This window comes from Lissotriton helveticus, chromosome 10 (assembly GCF_964261635.1).
Source record: "Lissotriton helveticus chromosome 10, aLisHel1.1, whole genome shotgun sequence".
NCBI lineage: Eukaryota > Metazoa > Chordata > Amphibia > Caudata > Salamandridae > Lissotriton > Lissotriton helveticus.
This window is the reverse complement of record NC_136071.1, coordinates 97,079,340-97,102,578: the sequence shown is the minus strand read 5'-3', so window position 1 is coordinate 97,102,578 and position 23,239 is coordinate 97,079,340. Positions and strand designations below refer to the sequence as shown.

The 23,239-nt window shown below is 46.8% G+C and overlaps 1 protein-coding gene across 1 annotated transcript in view; it reads right to left on the bottom strand.

Moving 5' to 3' along the window:
• Positions 1-1,074: 1,074 nt before the first annotated feature.
• Positions 1,075-23,239, bottom strand: part of LOC144785066 (bone morphogenetic protein 1-like) — a 45,742-nt gene continuing 23,577 nt past the window's right edge. The window contains exons 2-5 of the mRNA XM_078664177.1: positions 16,544-16,882; positions 9,543-9,652; positions 3,489-3,714; positions 1,075-1,471 (exon numbers count right to left, since the gene is read on the bottom strand). Coding sequence (XP_078520303.1) covers positions 1,467-1,471; positions 3,489-3,714; positions 9,543-9,652; positions 16,544-16,882 — 680 coding nt within the window. The 3' untranslated portion in view covers positions 1,075-1,466. The remainder of the gene's footprint in view (positions 1,472-3,488; positions 3,715-9,542; positions 9,653-16,543; positions 16,883-23,239) is intronic.

Sequence of the window (23,239 nt, the reverse complement as noted above, 5' to 3'; positions counted from 1 at the left end):
GCAAAAAAACGATGGATTTGGGCCCAGATCTTTTGACTGGGGGAGTGTGTGACATTGATCCACATTCAGTCCATCACTTGTTGTTTTTTGCAATTGCCGCCCTAAGTGCGCTGGGGATGCCCAGACGTGGGTCCCAGGCACTCCACACCACTTGGAGTCAAGCTAGCCGGGCTGAAGAGAGGTGTTACCTCGAAACCGGTCCGGTCCTCGGATGCTTGATTCCGGTCTGGGAAAGATATGGCTGTTGTAGTTCGGACTGGACTGTTCCCATGGGGCAACAGGGTCAGAGCTGATTTGCATAAAGCCATTATCTGACCCAGGGTGGTGTGGAGTGCAAAAAAACGATGGATTTGGGCCCAGATCTTTTGACTGGGGGAGTGTGTGACATTGATCCACATTCAGTCCATCACTTGTTGTTTTTTGCAATTGAAATGACTTGCATCACGCAAAGTCAAAGGTTAATAAATCTGGGTCCTAAGGGCAGGCCTCATTGGATTAAAGCCCAAAATATACCTCCAGCTTCTTTTCTTACTCACAAAAGTGTTTCAAGCCTTAGACATACAAGTAACACTCAAGGAGCCCAGGCTTCCCCTATTGCTCAGCTTCCAACTGCTTCCCCAGGTACTGCTAAGCTCTAAATGCTTATTATAAATGCTGTTAATACCATTGCAGGAAACATATAATATGAGAAATAAAGTATTGATTTTAAACTGCAAAAAATCTTTGGTTCCAAAAACATTTTTATGATGAAAATTGTCTAAGTGTTTTCATTTCATTTTGGTTTTTTTCAATGCTTTGTCGCTTTGGGTCTACGTTTACGGTATATATCGCTCTGAATATACACATATACAAACTTGCAAATAACAGGGACCTCCTGATATTGGATCACATTCCTGGGTCAGGGTAAGACAATTTGTGACAAGTAACTGGCCCAGGCAAAATAAACAAGGCGGCAATGTAAAATAGAAAGAAAAAACAAATAAACACTTTAAAATTGCAAAATTATTAAATTTAATAAGTTTTATAAAAATGAGATAAGATAATTTATAGTACATATTCTTTTAAAAAGGAGGGAATTAAAAAGTTATCTATACACAAAATCAAAACTAGTTGTTCAAAAATGTATATAATATTCAAATTAGTATAGAGAAAAGACGGGTTCCTTCATATACACATATACAATCCATGATACTTTTTCCAAGAAATTTGTAGAAAAGCGATATTTTATTAAACTATGGATTTCATAAGAAAAACACTAAAAAAACATTAACACATAAACAACGCATTTTTCCGTACAATCTACATTAAGCGATGCAGAAGAGTGGGAAGTAACGCAGCGATGCTACAAATCCATAAAATGGACAGTTCTCCTCTTCTTTGTAAAAGGATGTACCAGGGACTGTCCTTGCCAAAGTCCTGCCCCATTGTCACAGGACATTTTTTTTGCACAGTGCAGCTTGTTGTTGTTATTCTAGAACAGAAAATAAAAATCAGTTAGTGTTGTAAAGTCTAGCTTTCTACCTCCTCTAGCAGGAACCAGAAATACCCAGAGTAGATGGAAAAAAGCTAATGAAAAGATCTCAAGCTACTCCATGGCAGCCTTATGTCAGGTATGAACTTGTGATAAAGTCCAGGCTCTTTTTTACTTTCTGGTACTTGAGGCTTTGCAGCTCCCAATACATGGAGGTCTACAGGCACCCACTCCTGCAGCACTGAAAAGTGCAGTGAGGGGCTCTGGGGATTCCCACCATCCATAATGTTCCTCCTACCCTCCCCCAGTGGTTAATTTGTAAAAAAAAAAAAAAAAAAAAGGCGGGCAGCTTGTTCCAGCCCATTTCTCCTGTAACGCTGCCTATAACAGAGCCAACTACTAACTATGTAATGGGGAGAGGATGTGGTGTAATGGCCGGAGCTGGCCACTTGAAAGCTAGTGCACCAAATTTGAGTCTCTGCATCTGCTCAACATCCTGTCTGATTCAAGTCAAATCACTATGCCTACCAAAAATGAGCGTGTACTTGACTGGTGCTCATGAAACTATAGCGTCGCTGTTAATAATTAAGTGCTGCCACTGAGCACCGGAAACCACTGGCTCAAATTAAGCACTGCCCCCACCTCCCCCTTCTAACCTCAACGCCTCCCCAAAGTGGGCCAACGGAGAACTACACAAAGGTCTGGGCCAAGCAAAAGCTCCCGGGTGGTGTCGGCCTCTGCAGTGCAGACGCCTCCTGGATCCATGTTTCACCCAGCCAGGCCCAGAATGCAAACATCACGACTACGGTCGCTACACAGACTTGACATTGAACAACTTGAGACATCTAGCACAGCAATCACCTATTACAATCAATCAAGACTTTATTTCGATCTCTGCGGATCATAAAAGTACACCATAGAACAAGACAATCGCAAGAAAACACACAATACAAATTAAACATTTCAATATAAACAGTCAGAGCCTATTTACCATCACAACAAGGCAGTACAGTCAGAGTGCATTGGTGTTTGTGCAAAAGGGAAAAAGTTCCATATAGTAGCAACATAATTGTAAGAGTGACATGGTTATTTACAGTTACAAACTTCATAGGTTTGCCTAAAAGAAACGATTATATATGCTAAAACTACATTTGTACGAGTATTAAAAATGGTAAACTCTTGAGTGCTAATAAAATAAAGACAACACAGTAGAAAACAAAAAAAACACTTCATAACTTAAAGGACCCTCATAATATACTACATCATAAGAGCTAGACCCTTAAAACTTTCAGAAGAGTACTTAGTACGCCTGATCCATGCAGCCATTAAAAACTTTGCTATACAACATACAATCATACGCATTGTTTTCGTCTTCATTATTCTATATTCCTCCTATGTCTCCTTACTCCCAGATTTCCGCATAGGGGGCAATCCATTTGAGTCCGGATCAGGAGTATAGGGAGCAGAAGAATAGAACATGTTCAGGCGACTCAGTAATCCCTTGACAGCATGGGCAACATTCAACACTCTCCCCTACTTTACCCCAATTTCTTTTGAAGTGATTAAGGGGCAGACAACCCTACCTAAACTGTAGGTACAGTTTCCTCGCTAGAGGAGGTTCGATTTCATCCAGTGTGGGCTCAAATTACATCCAGAGTTTTGAGGGAACCTAAAATCCTCCATTTTCAGGAAGAAACTCTAAAGCAGAGTAGAATCCAAAGACAATTCAGAGAGGTGAGGAGCGAGGCTTATGCCAGTATCTTGGAGGTCATCCTCCATTGTACAGGACACATTCTGGTACCAGCATTAAGCCCATGCCAAACGACTGCGACTACAGAGAAATGCAACCTCCAGAAATGCTGTATAGCGCATACTGCAACCTGCCTCTAGGTGTTTGGGTGAGTTCAGGGTCAATGTCCACCAACCAATCAAAACAGGGGACCAAAGGTGGTATTCTGGGCCTTGAGCATTACGTTCTGTCCAAAAAGTCTGAACCCCGCAAGCGCTGCTGTCTTACCTGCAGTGTAACTCAGTTTAAACCCCCTCATCTGAACAGTGCGGTCACTGGAGAAGATTATCTGCACAGAGCTTGTGAAAGAAACCCAAGTGTTGGCTGCAACAGTGCCGCAGTATCTGTTGCTGGGAATGTTCACCGGGACTTCAGACGGGTCATCAAACTTCAACAAGTCGAACATGCAATTCAAGCTTTTTTCCAACTCAAAATCTACAAATGTAATGTTAACCTGTGGGAAAGGGAAAGGTACAGTTAAACCCCACAAAGCAAATTTACATTGTATTCCAACAAAACAGCCCTTAGTACCACCCACCAGTAGGAGGCAGTGTGGGCAAAGTGATTATGTAAGCAAAAAAAAAAAAACAGACCTTCCATTCCCACCAAGAGGTGGTGCTGGTGGGCACTGTGCTTATAGATAAAATAAGTTCTTCTAATCCTATTCTACAGAAGGACGCCCAAGAGGGTGTTGTGTTTAATCACAAATGAAGGAAAAGGGAAAGTGTTTTTTATACGTGAAGTGAGTTCTGTAGGGAGATTTTGCACATATGTAGAAGAGGAGTTATTTGGGAGAGTGAAAGGGTATTTTTCCATGTATAAATTTCCTCTTTGAGCATAGTAATTAGCTACAACTGAGGACCTTACTGCCAGGTATAAAATGCAGTTGAAGGTCACACTGTGTGTCTGGGCTAAACATAATCTATTCTGGATTACTGTCCTTTTCTTACCTTGCTGACCCTTGCCTTCCTTAGAACCTGCAGTACAAATTTGCTCCAGTTTCAGATTCTTAAGGTTATACTGATCTCTAGCGCCTCCTAAACTTCGGTAGTAGTGGCATGGTCTGCCCCCTTAGTGACTACTGTCAAAGCACAACACTTTGTGGGAGTTGGTCATGCACCGTTACTGCCAGAGATGTTCACTTCCATCTTTGACCTCATCCATTAGCAGGGCGGGCACCGCCAACTACACTGGAATAAAGAGTGCTTTGCACCACAGTATGTTAAGTTGTAATAGTAAATCCGGGGTTCACTGCCCATCTGTGCTCTGGGGCAGAAAATGTGGCGAGTGTGGCTCTATGCTCTGTTCACTGCAGCTGTTGCCGGATACCTTAATTAGAGCAGAGCTGGGAATGAACACTACAGCTTGGATTAATGCCGGACACCTGAAGTAGAGGGGGTCTGATAATGACACTGCAGCTTGGATTAATGCCAGACACCTGGGAGTACAGCGGGTCTGGACATGAGCACTACAGCTTAGACTAATGCCGGACGCCTCGAAGTCAAGGGGGTCTGGGAATGATCACTACAGCTCGGATTAATGCCCGTCACCTGGGAGTAGAGCAGTTCTGGGAATGAGCACTACAGCTTGGATTAATGATGGACACCTGGGAGTAGAGCATGTCTGGGAATGAGTACCACACCTTGGATTAATGCCTGACACCTGGAAGTAGAGGGGGTCTGGGCATTAGCACTACAGCTTGGATAAATGCCAGATGTCTGGAAGTAGAAGGGGTCTGATAATGACACTACAGCTTGGATTAATGCCAGACACCTGGGAGTACAGCGGGTCTGGGCAGGAGCACTACAGCTTAGACTAATGCCAGACGCCTGGAAGTAGAGGAGCTCTAGGAATGAGCACTACAGTCCTATGGATTAACGCATGTACACCTGGGCGTAGAGCAGAGCTGGGAATGAGCCCTACAGCTTGGATTAATGCCGGACACATGGGAGTAGAGCAGGTCTGGGCATGAGGAATACAGCCAGCATTAATGCTGGACACCTGCAAGTAGACGGGGGTCTGGGAATGAACACTACAGCATGGATTAATGCCGGACACCTGGGAGTGGAGCAGGTCTGGTAATGGACACTAGAGCTTGGATTAATGCCTGTTGTCTGGGAATGAGCACTACAGCTTGGATTAATGCAGGACACTTGGGAGTAGAGCAGGTCTGAGAATGAGTGCTACGGCCCTTTGGATTAATGCCGGATGTTAGATCTGGGGGTCTCTAATTAGCAGAGGTAAGTACCTTACACCAAGTAGGGACCCTTGCTTCTAGTCAGGGTGAAGAATTACACAAAGTATATAACCCCTGCTCACCCTCTAGGTAGCTTGGCACGAGCAGACAGGCTCATCTCTGAGGCAATGTGTAAAATAGTTGCACGTAACACAAACAATGACCCCCCATCCACCACAAACTGAGACCACACAGGTAGGTATATTATAAAAATATATCTTTATCTAGTTGCAGCAGTAAAAATCGACAATATGCTACAATTACTTTCTTTAGAAAAAAAATGTTACACTTCTTCCAAATGGTTGCACTTAATCTTTAAGGTGGTACTTAGTTTCAGGAAGTTCTCATACAAAATGTCTCCAGTCTCTTGTGAATCAGTATTAAGAATAATACTTTGCACTTATCTTAATTCAGCTCTCAAAAACGAGCAAACTAAAATATGCCACTGCTTTTGTTAGCAATAATCAGCCCGCCAAGTAATGGTCCCCAAGCGTGGGATGCGCGCCTCACCAGATTCACGGGGGACTCCTTGTTTCCAATCAGCGTGTCCTCGCACCTCAGGCGCACCGCGCCAAGCAGAACGCCCTCGCTCTCAGCCCCGGCCGGTCCCTTCTGCTCTCCCGCCCGCTCTCGACAATCCAACGAGCGGCAGGGGAGTTGGTTCAGCACACCTCGGGGGACGACCGGCCAGGGATGCGGGACTCACTCTTGGACTCCCTCGGCGAGGACGGGTCGCACGGCTGTCAGCTCCTCGCTGGGGTTCTCGTCAGTCACGGTTCTCGGCGGCTCCTGCAAAGGTCCCGAGGACGGGGACCAATCCTGTCACGGCGTTTGGGGCGAGCCTCTGACACACCCGGGAGTCAGCCAATGGCAGTGCGGCTCCCGGGACAGACCAGAGATGACGCTCCGCTCCTCAGCCAATCACGGCACAGCTGCAGTAGTGACGCTGCGGCGCATGGGCCTATCCCGTCGCGCGTTGCTGTGGGGGCTCGGCTCCTCCAGCCAATAGGAGCGCAGCGGCTCCGATCTTCGCCGCGGCAGCCCCCCTTTACGAACGGCAACTTCTAGGGATATTCTTGGCCCCGGGCAGCGGCGGTGAACAGGCGGCAGATGGTTTTTGAGGGTGCAGGTCACGGACAGACCGCCCTCTCGGCCTCACAACCGCTTAGAGCAAAATTCACGAGGGGAGGCACCGCAGACCTCTGACCCTCGCTGGGAATGTGCCGATGAGCACACCGATCCCACCTCACGCTCAGCAATTGTTCACCAAGCACGCTCCAGGTCAAACAGCACGATCTGCATAGCGTTTTGGGCTTCTTCTAGGAACCTTTTATCCCTGGGTTCCAGAAACAGGAGGCCAGCTCTTCTCAGGCCCTTTGGAGATTCAGTGAAGACACAGCACACAGCAAAGTCTTGGTAAGTTCAAGCAGAAGGGGCACAGCACACAGCAAAGCCCTTCTCCTCTCCTTCAGTTGGATAGCAGGATAGGTCAGCCCTTAGAGCACACAGCAAGGCAATCTTCCCTCAGTTCCTTCAGCAGTCCTTCTGGCAGAGGTTCCTCTTGATTGTAGAATCTACATTTTCTGTAGTCAGGGGTCCTTCTCTTATACCCCAAAAAGTCTTTGAAGTCCTTTGAAGTCTTTGTGCAAGTGGGCCCTGAGCCCGGTCTAAACCAGTTCTGGGTGTTGCTGAGGCACTGGAGGTTTCCTGGCTTCCTTCTTCCTCTCAGTATCAGGGACAGAGGTGACAGTCGCCCAGCAGGGGGGTGGAGCCAGCATTGTGGTCAGGCAGGCACAGCCCTGTCACTATCAGGTGTGATCTCCTCCCACTTCCCTGCCAGCAGATGCTGCCTTTCATCCACGGGCTGACTCAGACAACCTCCTGGGGGCGCTGCAGCCCCTGTCACACTCAGGCCAGACAGTCAATCCACAAACAGGCCCAGGCACACAGAAGGGTTAGACAAGAGAACAGCCACTTTCTAAAAGTACTATTCTCAAACACAGAATTTAAAAACAACCCTTCCTAAAAGATGTGTTATTAAATTCTGAGTTCAGGGATATCAAACACTTATGTCCCATCTTGTTCCTATGAGAAGATAGGCTGGTATCCAATGGGACCAGCCTCCCCCATGTTATCCTATGGAGCAAGATAACCTTACAGCAGTGAGCACACAAAATGGCTGCTGCTCACTACCAGAGCATGTGACCTGCACTAGTACATGCTCTACATTACCCCTACACTGCACCCTGCCCAGGGGGGTACCTTAAGGCTTCCATAGGGGTGACTGATGTGCACAGACAGGGAAGGGTTAGGCCCAGCCAGTGGGGACACTGGCCAGGCGGACATGGCAGTCCACTGACTGCGCACAGGCCCTGCGCTGGCAGGCCTGAGACACCATTTTAGGGCTACTCATGTGGGTGGCGCAATCAGTGCTGCAGGCCCACTAGTAGCATCTGTCATCACCAGCCCTGGCACACACAGTGCACTTTACTAGGGACTTCATGGTGATACAAATACGCCAATCAGGTATTCCCAATCAATATGACAATTTACATAGGGAGCACTTACACTCTGGCACTGATCAGCAGTGGCAGAGTGTCCAAAGCATCTAAACCAGCAAAAACGAAATCCAGCACAGCATCAAAAATACAGTAGACAGAGGCAAAAAGATGGGGGAAAACCACGCCAATGGTGTCAGGTCTAACACCGGACACCTAGGAGTAGAGCAGGTCTGGGAATGAACACTAGAGCTTGGATTAATGCCGGACACCTCGGAGTAGCAAAGGTCTGGGAATGAGCACTACAGCCCTTTGGATTAATGCCAGACACGTTGGAATAGAGAAGGTCTGGGCATGACAATACAGCTCAGACTAATGCCGGACACCTGGGAGTAGAGCAGGTCTGGAAATGAGCACTACAGCTGGGACTAATGCCGGACACCTGGAAGTACAGCAGGTGTAGGAGTGAGCACTAGATTCCTTGGCATTATTAATGTCTAACTCCTGGAATTACAGGTAATGTGGGCTTGAGCATTACCATCCCTTGGATTAATGCCGGACACCTGGGAGTAAAGCAGGTCTGGGAGTGAGCCCCAAAGCTTGGATTAATGCCCGTCACCTGGACGTTAGAGCAGATCTGGGAATACAGCTGAATTCATGCCAGACATCTGGGTATGATGCAAACCTCACAAAGAGCACCGCTGATGGGGTCAGTGTCGAATACCTGGTTCTACCAGGCACCTCACAGTGTTAACCTCCCCAGCAAAGAATGCCGGACACCAGTCGCTATTGCTGATCTCACTGTGCGCAAAGGCGCTGGGACCAATGTCTCAACACCTAGCTTAATATCCAGGACTTGTTGTTATTTCTGCCTCTACCTCAGTGACTGAAGCCTCAAACCCGCAAGCAGAAACAGCCATGGTATCAGTACTCAGCACCAACAAATACTGCCAAAAATTAAACAATGGGCACTCCTGCTTTGGCCACCAGGTTCGCATCTCATGGATATACCTAGAACACCCTCTGTGAATCAAGAACCCACTTTCCCAGTCCATCCTCTTAGAAAGAAGCCATTGTGAAATCCTTGGGTTATTAAGCTTTTTTTGGTTGCAGATGCTCTTCAACAGCCAAATAAATTTCAGCTCTTACCTCACAAAGGTAGACCCAGCAACAGTGCAGTTTAAAAAAAAAAAAAAAAAAAAAAAAAAAAAAAAGGTTTATGGGCTTGTGTAAAAATTGCAGTTTATTTTTACCAAAATCATAATTTTATGATTTTTTGCCAAATCACAAAATGCTGGAGAGTTTGACTAAAGCATGACAACTCATAGCAGACACCGGACTTGAATAATATTAATATATTATGAAACATCCTGGGATGGCAGGTCTGTGCCCCACCATCATTGTCAGTAACCATCTTGTTATGCATGTTGATAGGAGTGCATGGATAACCTCACGGGTGACAAGAAGCGCTCTACAAATCTACTGATTGATTGATCGAGGGTTGTGCTTTGAGATGCATTGAAGAGTCAAAGTGTGATCCTCTCTTACCAGTTGAGTGGCTCTGATGGTCCAGATGCATATTGTAGATCTTGGGTAATGCTGAGGATAGTTTGGGGTGGTTATTTGTCCAGAGCTGGCCGTCAGCGTTCCACCACAAGCTGCAATTAAATTCAACATTTTACTCATTATTGACATTTATAAATGTTCATCGTCATTGGTTTTGCTTACAACACAGAAGTCAACCTCAAATGGATGCCATAATATGTACCATTATGCACCAGCCATTCTTTCTTTTTTTTTTTTTTCTAGGTACTGGTCCCTTCTGAAGCACTGGATGGCTGCTAGATGTTGTTATTCAGCACCTTGGGTTCTATGACACAATACTAAATATATAGGAACATAGATTTTCTTTTCTTTAACTTTATTCGATCTAATATAAAAACATATCATAAAAGTATGCATATCAAGATAATATCATCCTTCTGAATACAATAAAACTAATGAAAACTGACAGTTAAAATAGCAATATACAAATTACAGCCCAGACACAATGGGGTGTAGTATTGAACTGTGCAAAGATTCACAATTCATTGTCTATACTTTATGCGATAAGTGCAACAGAAAATCAAATAAAGTGCTACAGATTTCCAATTACCAGATTAATTAATAAATAGCTAATAGAAGTGATTTAAAGAAAGAGCTACCCATCGGGGACTTGTAAAACCATTCAAAAATATCACATAAGATATAGGAGTCCTGTGTCGTGTCAAACCTCCTTCACGTCAAATAAGGGTGGAGCTAAGGATTAACATAGCTTTCCAATTGTAGTAAATGTCTCCTTCGCTTGCAAGCCCAAAGGAATGGTGCTACGCAAAAACAAACAAAAGGCTTGTGGAGCTTCTGCAAGAAAAACAGGGCGACACGACATTGATTAAAATTGTACCACCTTAGAAGAGGTCAAATATAGATTTATTACTGTTAACTCTGCCTAAGTTGAAGATATAATGGTGGTCTATACTGTGGATCAAATATATTTGTAGAGCTATATTTTTAGTCCACGATATATCAACCGCCCCTAACTCCCATCTGACGTTGACCATTATATCAAGAATCTGTTTTCCAACTAACGAATTGGTCTATGGCAATGTTTTAACCCGTTGACCGCGGCGGGAATTCCGCTGCGGTGCGGGTGATTTATGACTGGGCGTGGTCAGGACGGCCCCTCACCGTCCTCCGCACACGCCCACCGTGACGTCGGATGGCCGGGGGCTGTCCGATGCACGCAAACGGTTAATATGATTTCAAGGGATAAATAGCCCAGATCTCATTCATTCATTCATTCATTCATTCATTCATTCATCATGTATGCCAGATGGAGGGAAGCCAATACATGCTGCTCCCCACCAGAAACCACATAAAGGTAACGGAAACACATTGGTCAATCCAGTTAATATTCAAATGAATGAATGAATAAGTGTCAGCTGGTGAGACGGAATGCCTGCTACTTTACACTTCCTGTGCATGACTTACTTGCACACACCAAGGCTCATTTGGCCTCTCCAGTATCTTCTTGTGTGGGGATAGTGGACTCAACCACCTCCAGTCAAGAAGTGGCCTGTGCATCATCTAGTTTGTTCAGTTATGCATGCCTCACATTTTCCCGAATCTTTGGACCTAACTTCAGTTGCGGCTAACAACTTCAAGCTGGCATGTTGTCTTCTCTAGGAAGAGCAGCTCAGAGTGAAATGAATGGTCATATGGGGGACACCGCAAGGATATGGTGGTAGCTAAAATGAATGGGCTAACGGATGTACTGCACACTGGAAAATGCTCTGATTGCAGTGACAGCGCATTAGCAGCAGCAGCTGCTCCTCCGTAAAGGCGAAGGAGCGTCATTCCATTGACTCAGAGCCCACAGCTTAAAAATAAAATAATATTTTCTTATTGTTTTATTTTTCAGCTGCTGGTCGAGGTGGGTCTGTGGTCACAGGGAGGAGTGGTTGGTGCACCTCTAAGAGTGCATATCTGTTTGGCAGGCCTTCTTAGGCTGGCCATACAGACATGCGCAGTTAGGTTTCTCTAACGCAGCTGTAGTGGGAACACGGCACAAGTTCAAGTTCAGGAATTTGTATAGCGCACAACTCACCCAGAGGGTCTCAAGGCGCTTGAGGGAGGGTGGGTACTTTACTTATCGAATAACCAAATTGTTAGTTGCTTTCTGAAGGAGAGGTGGTTCTGTGTAAGGCGGAGGTGGGTGGGGAGAGAATTCCAGGTTTTGGCCGCTAAGTAGGAGAAGGATCTTCCCCCCATGGTGGATCTATGGATGCGCGGAATTACGGCGAGGGCTTGGTTGGACGATCGTAGTTGGCGGGTGCGGTTGTAAAAGGACAGGCGCGTGTTGAGGCATTCGGGTCCTAGGTCGTAGAGGGCTTTGTGTGCGTGGGTGAGGAGACGGAACGTTATTCTTTTGTTGACGGGGAGCCAGTGGAGGTCTTTCAGGTGACCGGAAATGTAAGCTTGGCGGGGGATGTCTAGTATGAGTCTGGCTGAGGCGTTTTGGATGCGTTGGAGTTTTCTGTAGTTTGGCTGTGGTTCCGGCGTAAAGGGTGTTTCCGTAATCCAGTCGGCTTGTGACCAGTGCGTGGGTGACCGTCTTTCTTGTTTCGGTGGGGATCCAACGGAAGATTTTTTTGAGCATGCGTAGGATGTTGAAGCATGATGATGAGACGGCGTTGACTTGTCTGGTCATCGAGAGGGAGGAGTCCAGGATGAAGCCCAGGTTACGTGCGTGGTCCGTATGTATGGGTGCGGTTCCCAGGGCCGGTGGCCACCATGAGTCGTCCCAGGCAGTGGGGGATGCACCTAGGATGAGGACTTCCCTTTTGTCCGAGTTCAGTTTTAAACGGCTGTTCTTCATCCACTCGGCTACTTCTTTCATTCCTACGTGTAAGTTGGTTTTGGCGGTGTTTGGGTCTTTGGTGGGGGAGAGGATCAGCTGGGTGTCGTCTGCGTAGGAGATGATGTTGAGGTTGTGTTGGCGCGCGATGGATGCGAGGGGACTCATGTATACGTTGAAGAGGGTGGGACTGAGTGATGATCCTTGTGGTACGCCGCAGATGACTTCGGAGGCCTCTGATCTAAAAGGGGGAGGCGGACTCTCTGGGTTCTTTCGGCGAGGAACGAGATGATCCAGTCCAATGCTTTTCCTTGAATTCCGACGTTCCTGAGGCGTTGTATGAGGGTGTTATGACAGACTGTGTCGAAGGCAGCGGAGAGGTCAAGTAGGATGAGGGCAACTGTTTCTCCGTTGTCCAGTAGTGTTCGAATGTCGTCTGTTGCTGCGATGAGGGCGGTTTCGGTGCTGTGTTTGGCTCGGAAGCCCGACTGAGGGGTCGAGGGATTTGTTGGATTCGAGGAAGGCGGCGAGCTGACTGTTGACGGCTTTCTCAATGACTTTGGCAGGGAATGGGAGGAGCGAGATGGGGCGGTAGTTCTTAAGTTCAGTGGGGTCTGCTGTGGGTTTCTTCAGAAGGGCGCTGAGTTCGGCATGTTTCCAGTTTTCCGGGAAGATAGCGGAGTTGAGGGAGCAGTTGATGATGTCCCGGAGATGGGGTGCGATAATGGAGTCTGCTTTGTTGAAAATGTGGTGGGGACATGGGTCGGTTGGTGATCCTGAGTGGATGGAGTTCATCAGGCGGATGGTGTCTTCAGTGGTGATTGGGTTCCAGGCGCAAAGGTTGTTAGAGGGGGGTTTTGGGTCAGAGGTGGGTGGAGAGGACTGGTCTCCGGACTGGTTTTCAAAGCTGTAATGTATGTCGGCGATTTTGTTGTGGAAGAATGAGAATAGGGAGTCGCAGAGGTCTTGGGAGGGAGTGATGTCGTTGGTGCCGGCGGTGGGGTTGGTAAATTCTTTGACGATGTTGAATAATTCCTTGCTGTTGTGGGCGTTGTCGTCAAGTCGATCCTTGAAAGCTGATTTCTTGGTGGATCGGATCAGTTGGTGGTGTTTGCGGGTGGCTTTCTTGAAGGTGGCCAGGTTGTCAGTGGTAGGGTTTTTTCTCCAGGCTCTCGATGGTGCGACAGAACTTCTTGGATTTCTTAAGGTCATCGTTGAACCAGGGGGCTTTTTTGCTACCTTGCTTCATTTGATGGTTTTTCAAGGGTGCTAGTTCGTCGGCGCTGTGGGTGATCCATTGTGTGAGGTTGGTGGCTGCTTGGTTTGGGTCCGATGATTTGGCAGGAGGGTTTTGGTGGAGCGATGTGAAGAGTTGGTCGGTGGTAATTTTGTTCCAGTTTCTTCGGGGAATTGGTTGTGGGAGGTTGTGGGTCGTGGTCTTTTTGTAGTTGAAGTGAACGCAGCTGTGGTCCGTCCAATGGAGAGCTGTGGTGTGATTGAAGGAGATGTGCTTGCTGGAGGTGAAGATTGGGTCGAGCGTGTGCCCGGCATAGTGAGTGGGGGTATCAACAAGTTGTTCGAGTCCGAGGTTGTCCAGAAGGGTGGTGGTGTTGCTGTCGTTTTTCTTTTCCAGGTGGAAGTTGAGGTCTCCTAGTAGAATGTAGTCCTTGGAGGGGAGGGCGTGTGGGCTGATGAGGTCAGTGATGTCTTCGCTGAATTGTGTGTGGGGTCCTGGTGGCCTGTAGATGAGGGTGCCTCCGAGTGTGGTTTTGGGGTTGGTGTGGATCTGGAAGTGAAGGTGTTCGGCGGAAGCGAGGTTATCGTAGGAGCTGGTCGCGATGCGGATGGTGTTCTTATGGACGATGGCAATGCCTCCTCCAGTTTGGTTGGTGCGGTCCTTTCTGATGATCTTGTAGCCGTCCGGGATGGCTATGGCGATGTCGGGAGCTGATGAGGCGTTCATCCAGGTTTCTGTAAGGAAGGCGACGTCCGGCGATGTAGTGTCGAGTAGGTTCCAAAGGTCAATGGCGTGTCTGTGGACCGAGCGGGTGTTGAGCAGGATGCATTTTAGGTGGTTATTGTCGGAGCTCTGTTTGGAGTTTGTGGATTTGGTGTGGGTTCTGATGCAGTCGAACTTGCAGGAGTGGCAGGTGAAGGGTCCATGGGTATGTCCTGGGGCGGCTTGGTAGCAGTTTGGTGGTCGTCCGGGGTTAAGGGCTGAGAGGGTAGTGGCGTCGTACGTTATGCGGGCGGAGTGGATTTTGCAGGGGCTAGGGGGTCTGGCGCTGGGTGCGGTCCTGGCGCGGACGGGCGTAGACGGGCTTACCTTTGGCGCACCTTCGGTGCACATGGGGCGCGACCGCTGCGCGTGAACGCTGCGCGCAGATGCATCTGTCATATGTGGATAGTGGAGGGGGGAGGGGCGAGGGAGGAGCAGCTGGGAGGTGGGAGCGGGTGGAGCGGCTGGCTACGAGGCACAACAGACAAAATGACAACGAAAGCAAAACTGAAACAGGACGAGATTGGGGCACCGAGATGAATGACGCTATGGGCAGTGGCACCGGCACAATCAAGCAGTAATTCTGATTTTAAAAGTCTAGCAATGCGAGCGCTAACTTGCACAAAATAAATGCGAGCAAAGGACACTATAATTAATTAGCAATAGCGAGCAATGGCGATATAATAGTGAGCAATAGCGATATTATAGTGAGCAATAGCGCTACGGTACCCAGGCACTAAGATTCTTCACAGGCAAGCAGTGTGAGCCAAGCGCTGCAATACAATATCCAGGCAGGGAGCGTGGGGAGCGACCGCTTCTCAGCAGAGTCAGAGAGGTCACCACTCCATTCAGGCACAGACTCCCTGTGCCTGAATGGAGCATCAAACCAGCCCGATCAGGCAGGGCCGGACTGGGAACCAAAACCGGCCCCGGCTCCCGTCCCCACTTGGGGGGTTGGAGGTGCCGCCGAGCTCTTTGCCAGGGCCAGTTTTCGGCCGATTTTGTTACCGGGCCGTTTTTGCAGCTATGCTGCAAAAACGTCCCTGTAACAAAAACGTCCCCCAGGGCCCCAAAACCAGCCCCCACCCGTGCAGCGCACCGTCAGATTGCCCGGTGCCTGCGCTCAGGCTAATCCAAATGCTGCTCACATAGGATGAGAGCACCATCTGGATTGGTTAGAGAGTCTGTCTCAGGGACTGTCGGGAGCAGCGGGAGAACCGAAGAGTTCCGAAGCGCGAGGCGGTTGCAGAATCAGGTGAGTTTAAAACATTTTTTATTTGTTATGTCAACCCTCTCCCCCCTACTGCTGCTGCCCTGCCGCCTCTCCCCCAGCCCCCCTCTCCACTGCATATTGGCAGCAGCTGCAACTGATTAGCAGCCCACTGGATATTCTTATTGCCATGGCAGTACAGAGGCAGTTGTTCTTATTAAAGTGATAGCACACTGAAACGTGCCTCTACTGCAGTGACAGCCCAAAGCATCTGCTATTACACTGAGTACTGTTCTTATTGCAGTGACAGCACACTGGTAGATGCAGCAACAGCAGCGACTGCACTGTGGCAACTCCTATTGCAGCGACTGCACACAGAACTTGCTTGCAAGTTATTTTTCTGTAGCAGTTAAGGATGGTAGTACCTAAAAGAGAGTGTATTCCTTCAGGGCTGCTTACTGGGTTGGCTGATCCCTCATTTCATGCAATCCTGAAAGCAGCCCTATAAGCATGGGCCGTTGCAGGGCGTAGGTATCTCTTGTGCACACACTGCCTGCCCTGTCATATTACTGTGACAGCACACTGCTAGTTTCTCTCACTATAGGCACTGCATAGGCCATCAACGATATTTTTAAGTGTACAAACAGATGTAACATACACGCCCGTTCTAAGACTTCATTGAAAAATACCAATGTGATGGAAAGAGACCAAAATCCCCAAAAGTCACATAAACATGTTTCGTGGGTAGTGAGTCAGCTGTGCAGGAGAAACCAAGTTCATAACATTTTAGTTGTGTGGTCCAAGTTGTAAAGTTGTGTAATCTATTCAAGATGCAGAATCATGTAGTTCTCCTTTGAGATTAATAACAAAAATCAACTCAGTAGTAAATCTGTGGAACAAAGCGAATATTATTGCAACATAAAGACCACTTGCTTTCAACCTACCTCGATCATTGAAAACAGTAGTGGTAGTTCCTAGAGTAGTCGGGGTTGTTGTTGCAGTTGTGGTTGTAGTTTCAGTTGTTTCGGTCGTTGTTGTTGGAATGCGGTTGATTATTTCCTCCAGCTCAGTTGCAGTCTTGACAGTGGTGGAGGTCGCTGAAGTGGTTGGGGTGGTTGTTGTTGCTGTGCTGTTGATGGTGTCGTTTGTGGTATTCATGGTCGTACTTGGAGTGCTGGTAGTCGGTGGTGTTGTGGAGGTTGGAGCCGTTGTGGTGATTGTTGCTGCTGTGGTGATGGACCGAGAGTATTCTATGATGGATTTTAAATCTTCCGGGAAAGGATCTGTTGGAAATCACATAAATATAAAGACAAATAAATAAAAGTATGCATTATATTTAATAGCCAATCGGCCTATCTTATGTTCTGGCATGTAAATCACTTGTTTGTGTATGGAAATCTCTCACAGGCCTAGAACAGAATCAGCATAGCCACAGCATTGTTCATAGACTATGTATGCTTCCCAGTTCCTTCACGCAAGTGGAGTGGAGTGGAGGCTGGAGTGCCATGTCGATACCTGGACACGCGTGCTGTAGGTGAGCACCCATGGGCAAGTGAGAGTCTGATGTTTAACAAAAGATAGTGGCTACTGTTCCTTCTTTCTGTGTGCTGGTAGCCCACACTATTTAACTGTCAGCAAGATATTTACCCAACTTGACCCTCCAAAGCTGGGACTCCCAACCCATAGACATTCAACTGCTGACCTGCTTTCACACACAACCCGGGTTACCATGCCAGCAAAACAGAGGCGCTTCCACTCCAAAGCGAGGCAGGGGAGTCAAGCCAATTCTGCATCAACATTAACGAGCACCATCATGGTCACAGCTGATCAAAGACACTAACTTTCACCTTCAGTGGTGTATTCTAGCACCACTAGCAGACAGAAGAATGAATGCTCCATTCCCTAGACTGCCTGTATCAGGGGCCCTACAGGCGTCACTCAGCTACATCAGCCGACCTTTTATCACACCTTGACACCTTTTTAAAGGTGTGTGATTTTTTTATTCACTTACTAACTATTGGGCGCACTGATACTCAACAAAGGCTTTCTGGTCCCAAAAAAAGAGCAATGCTCATTTAATAGCAAACACAACAAGATGATGGACGGATTCAAGCTAGCATGGCTGATGAGGGGTGAAACCCCGAAATTGGTCCCAGGATGCTTGTTTTCAGTCCAGGGAAGGCCTGGCCTGGCAGTTCAGACTGGACTGTTTCCCTGGGGAGGAGGATTAAGACTGATTTGCATATGGCTGGGTTTAAACTGGAACAGCATGGGGAGCAAAAAAAACAATGGATTTAGGCCCAGATCTCTGTACTGGGTGAATGTTTGACATTGTTCAACATTCTATCCACCAATTGTTCTTTTTTGCATGTGTCACCCCAAGTGGGACGGGTATACCTAGACGTGGGTCCGGTGCTCTCCATGCCACTGGAGTCAAGCTAGCCTGGCTGGTGAGGGGTCAAACACCGAACCCGGTACCAGGATGCTTGTTTTCAGTCCAAGGAGGACCTAGACTGGGAGTTCGGGCTGGACTGTTTCCCTGGGGAGAAGGGGCAAGACTGATTCGCATATGACTGAGTTCAAACTGGAACGGCACGGGGAGCAAAAAAACTATGGATTTAGACCCAGATCTCTATACGGGGGTGAATAACATTGTTCAATATTCTGTTCATCAATTGTTCTTTTTGCAATAATCATTTAAAACAAAAAAGTAAAACTAAGACTTGATCACAGTCGAGTAATGGATCAAAGGCAACATAAACAAGGTTTTCAATGCACTCATTGCGATTTTCTACCCCCTGCAGGTGACCAGCCGTTTTGTTCCCGAGTGGGCGCATTAGATACTTGAGGGCGCCCACCCTTGTGGGGCTTCTTGATTCGTGTCACATGGTAGATGGAAAGATTCGGACACCACAGACTCGAATAAGAGCATGTTTCTTCAGCAATAGGATGATCTCTGATATATTGTGCAGTAAAATATACGGTTGTCCCTACAGAGACATTTAGGCCGAGATTTATCTAATCTTTGCACCTGTGCAGTGTCATCCAAATTGACACAAACTGGCACAAAGTATTGTTTCGGATTTACTTTCCAGCTCAAAACGTGTTTTGTGCTCGAAAGCAGCCCTCAAGTAACACAAAGTGGTGCTTTGCACTACTTTGTCCTACTTTGCAAAAAGGGGGCATTCCATGGATGGTACATAGCTCCTCTTATCAAACCATCCATGGGCTTTAGCAAATCACTATCTACTAACATTGGTAGACATGGATTTGGGCCAACAAATTATGCCTTCTCGAGGAAGGTATATATTTGCAAGATTGTTTAAATATCTCCAATCCCTTCAAACATTGGATGTGTACTGCACTGCAACAAGCACATGTACAAACTGGGAAAATATGTAAATTATATCTAGGCATGGTATTTTGTAATGGAAACATACCTTTCCAGTACAAGGCCTATACTAGACATCATACAGACACACTTGCAGTCTGGTACAACGGATTGTGGGTTGCGGAAGGCAGCCTTAAGTGCACCAGTTCTGTGGAAGAGAGCAACAAGTTCATATTTGCACTTTGTGATGCTAACCTAAATTCATAAGCTCCTTCCCTGACAAAGATGGGCTGTGCATCCTCAGCATACATATGAAGTCTGTAGTGGCTGCTTAATTGATTTAAAGGACTGATTCATTTATAGAGGAATGTTGCACCCATTCCAGGATGGTCCCTGAGATTACCATCCATAGATTAAGGATTTTAATCAGTATGGAGAAGTCCACAGTGTCTTAAGCCATCAGACTTGCCGGTTCCAACTACCAATCGTCTGGAGCAAGTTCTCTCCAATGTTCGTAACTGCAGTTTCAGGTTCTCTCATAGACCTGAAGGCCGACTGATGGTATTGAAGAAGATTATTTCCTACCAAAGGGGCTTGCAGTTGCCTTATCAATTCACTCTCAAAAACTTAATTTGAGAGATGGAAGTTTGAGATCAGTTTAGATTTGGTTAATATCACGCCAGAAGGTTCCCTACACCCAGTACTATTACAAGCAAGACACTGCAAAGTCCACACCTTATAGACTGGGCGGACCAGGAAGTGCAAGCAGCCCAGGGTTCGAAATGTTCGCAAGCGATTCAGCCCCCCGAAGCTCCATCAACAGTCGCTGATAAGAACCAAAGCACCCAATTCGCTAACCATGAAGAGTCACCCAAGGTGGACCAGGAAGAACAAATGGATCGAGGGCTTACACGCATTTTAGTGACCCAGTCCCCGGACGCAACAACAACAGTTGCCATCAAGAATTTAAGCATCCCAACTGCAAAACATTCTCATCTAACAACGCAATCGGCGGTTAGCTCTCCCGTGCCAAAACATCACACAGAACAGAAAACTATTTCACACTATTTTTCGAAAACGGTGTCGGGCCCCAAAGAGAACCAATTTGCAACAGAGTATTACCAACCAAGACCCTATACTCTAGTCCTAACGGACCCAACAGTATAGCATGCGGTCTGTGATATCGAGAGGGTAAAGCAGCCGTTTGGCTTAAATCAGAGCAGCCCAGACAGACTACCCACGCGAAACATCCAATTCCTCTCCTCAAACCGAATGGGAGGTCAGAAACTACCCACTTGGTGGGCTTAACAAAACACGAACTAATACCGCATTACAGTTCAAGGGGGAACCATGATATATTAAATCAGAGTGCAATCCTAAAACTTACCACCTCGTTCGAGACGCTTAAACATGTGGATACAACACACATACACAGCATCGAATTCAAAACAATCCCCAACACAAACGGGAATGAAATGACAGTGGTAACATGGAAGGACCCCAAAATTGCCAATTAAGTGTGGCAATACAGAGAAGAGTTCGCCAACTGGGGAATTGAACTAAAATCAGTGCCGCCGGAAAGATATCCTGGCCCACTAGCCGCCCTCGTGGAAAAAAGATCCAAACCAGAAGGCGGAATTCTCCGGGGGGCTGTTGGTGGTATGGCCACCAACAAGGAGGAATGGGCCAATTTGCGAATCATTCACCACGGTCAGACAGGGGGACCTAATGAATGTCGGAAAATTTTACCCCCAACGCAAAACTCATCGGTGGCAGGGAGAAAAGAGGAATGAAAACCGACTTTAAAAGCCTGTTCTTGGAACATTAATGGCCTGGGGGGCAAAACAAACGAAGCCGAACTAATGTCATTTCTAAAAACTTTCGACATTTTATTATTACAAGAAACTTGGCTAATGGCTTTGCAGCAAATAGACGGCTTCAATGAAACCCAACTATTAGCAACCAAAAGTGGCCGATCGGGTAGGGCAGCCGGAGGTCTATCAATCTACCTGTCTACCAGCATCGCTTGGTCATTTGTCAATATCAACACATGCCAACAATGGATACAGTGTATCAAAATCGACCTGACGCAAGACCCCGACAAAGGCATACAGAGGGCTCAAGACCTCTCGCCAATGATAATTTTCAACATCTATATACACCCAGACTCCAAGAACAAAGTGGAGAAAATCTTGACCTTAAAAGCCCTTATCAAATCAATGCAATCCATCTTCCCGCAAGCCGGGATAGTTGTGTCAGGAGATTTGAATATGTTCTTGCTACAAAAAGACAACATTCTAACCAGGCCTCAAAACAAATGGAAAGGCGGATCAATCCCAAGCCTTGTCACTACTCATCGTAAAAAGGATAAAATCAGCCAACAGTGCGCCTTGATGTTCGCAGAGGTGGGAATGATCGCTTTGAATGGCCGCTTCCCTCAAGACCAACCAGCAGCCGCAACCAGAATTACAAAACAAGCTCATTCAGTTCTGGACTATACCATTGTGGAACTATCGGTCTTGCAATCCATCGTAAATTACAAAATCATCCACCGAACGGAGAGCGACCATAGTGTACAAGCATTTGAACTCAGCCTCCAACATAAGAGGGCCGCAGCATACGAAGTCTTGACCAAACCCCCAAGCCTTTACAATCTCAAGAGACTAGTGTGGAACAGGAATAATATCAAAGAGATAATGACGCACATTCATAACGCCCAAACCGATGAGACCGGAGACGACCCACTTTCACCTGTGGACAATTGGGAAAGCCTGATCACAACATTAATAGAAAGATTTGGCAACATCAATTGTACTTGGGCAAAGCCCCTCAAGTGACCCTGGGAAGTATAGCATACAACAAAAGGACCTTAAACCAAGAAATCAGAAAAACACAAGCGACAGCTAAAAAAACGGGTGAAGACATAACCAATCAAATATACAAACTAAGGCAAAATTACAAAAAAGAAGTATGGTTGAAAAAATCAAAACACCAAACTGGCATTTGGCAATCACTATTAGCATTCAGCAAATCCAACAATAATGCTAAATTTTGGGCAGAAATAAACAAAATCGTAAATGGAGCTGCTCAGAACTCCAACGTTAACATACTTGAGGGCGATTGGATACAGCACCTAGAACACACACAATCCAATAACACGCTCGCATGGAGTCCAACCCCCAGACACCAAACTCAAAAAACAACCAAGACGTGGATCCACAGTTCGACGTAAATTGGATAACGTCGTCACATGTAGAAAAAGTATTAAAAAACCTAAGATCAAAAGGCGCAGCTGGACCGAATGGCTTACCGAACGCCTTGTTCAAACAAGATAGTCAGTTCTGGGCGGAACATCTCACCCCACTATATAACATTGCTTTTCAGTCTGAAAGCATTCCTCAAACATGGAGAGGCAGCATCCTCCATCCAATCTTTAAGGCAGGCTCAAGATCTGATCCATCTAACTACCGCCTCATAGCGCTCATAGATGTCGAGGCCAAAATCTATGCCTCGAATTTGTTGACGGCCTTAGAAGACTGGGTACGCACGGAAAAAAATCCTCCCGATCACGCAGACAGGATTTAGGCCCGGAACCAACACCTTATGTAACCTGTTGGCGTTAAACCTCTTGGTCGACAAAGCAAGGGAGAGAACCACCAAGCTGTACACCTGTTTTGTCGACTTAAAAGCAGCGTTCGACCCAGTCCAGAGGGAGGCCTTATGGGAAAAAATGGCCTCCTGGGAAATACCACCAAAGCTGTTGCGGGCAATTATCAACCTATACTCATCCACCTGGGTAAGAATAAAACTAGGGAACGGAGAAAGAATAATTAGAAAGATACCCACCCATGTTGGCCTCAAGCAGGGTTGTGTATTGGCACCAACGCTGTTTAACATCTTCACAGCGGACCTGGATAAGAGCATCGCGGAGACAGAAAGCGACCCACCAAAGCTAGCCCAGCATAAAATCAGGAGCTTACAGTACGCAGACGACATCGTACTGTGCAGCCAGACCCCGATGGGCCTCCAACGCTCCATCACAAAGCTCCACGATTACATCAGTGCACAGGGCCTGCAAATCAATTAAAAGAAAACAAAGATCGTCTGCTTCGCCTCGCGTTTAGGGAAGAAACCTTTCAAATGGCATATTGCAGGCAACACCATAGAGCAGTCTGCCTCGTACAAATATCTGGGCATAGTGGTTGACTCCAGATGGACTCTGAAAGACCACCAATTGTACAGAAAGGCTCAGGCAAACAAATTGCGTTTTGCGTTAAACCTACTGAAAACAAAATTGAATTGCCCCTCC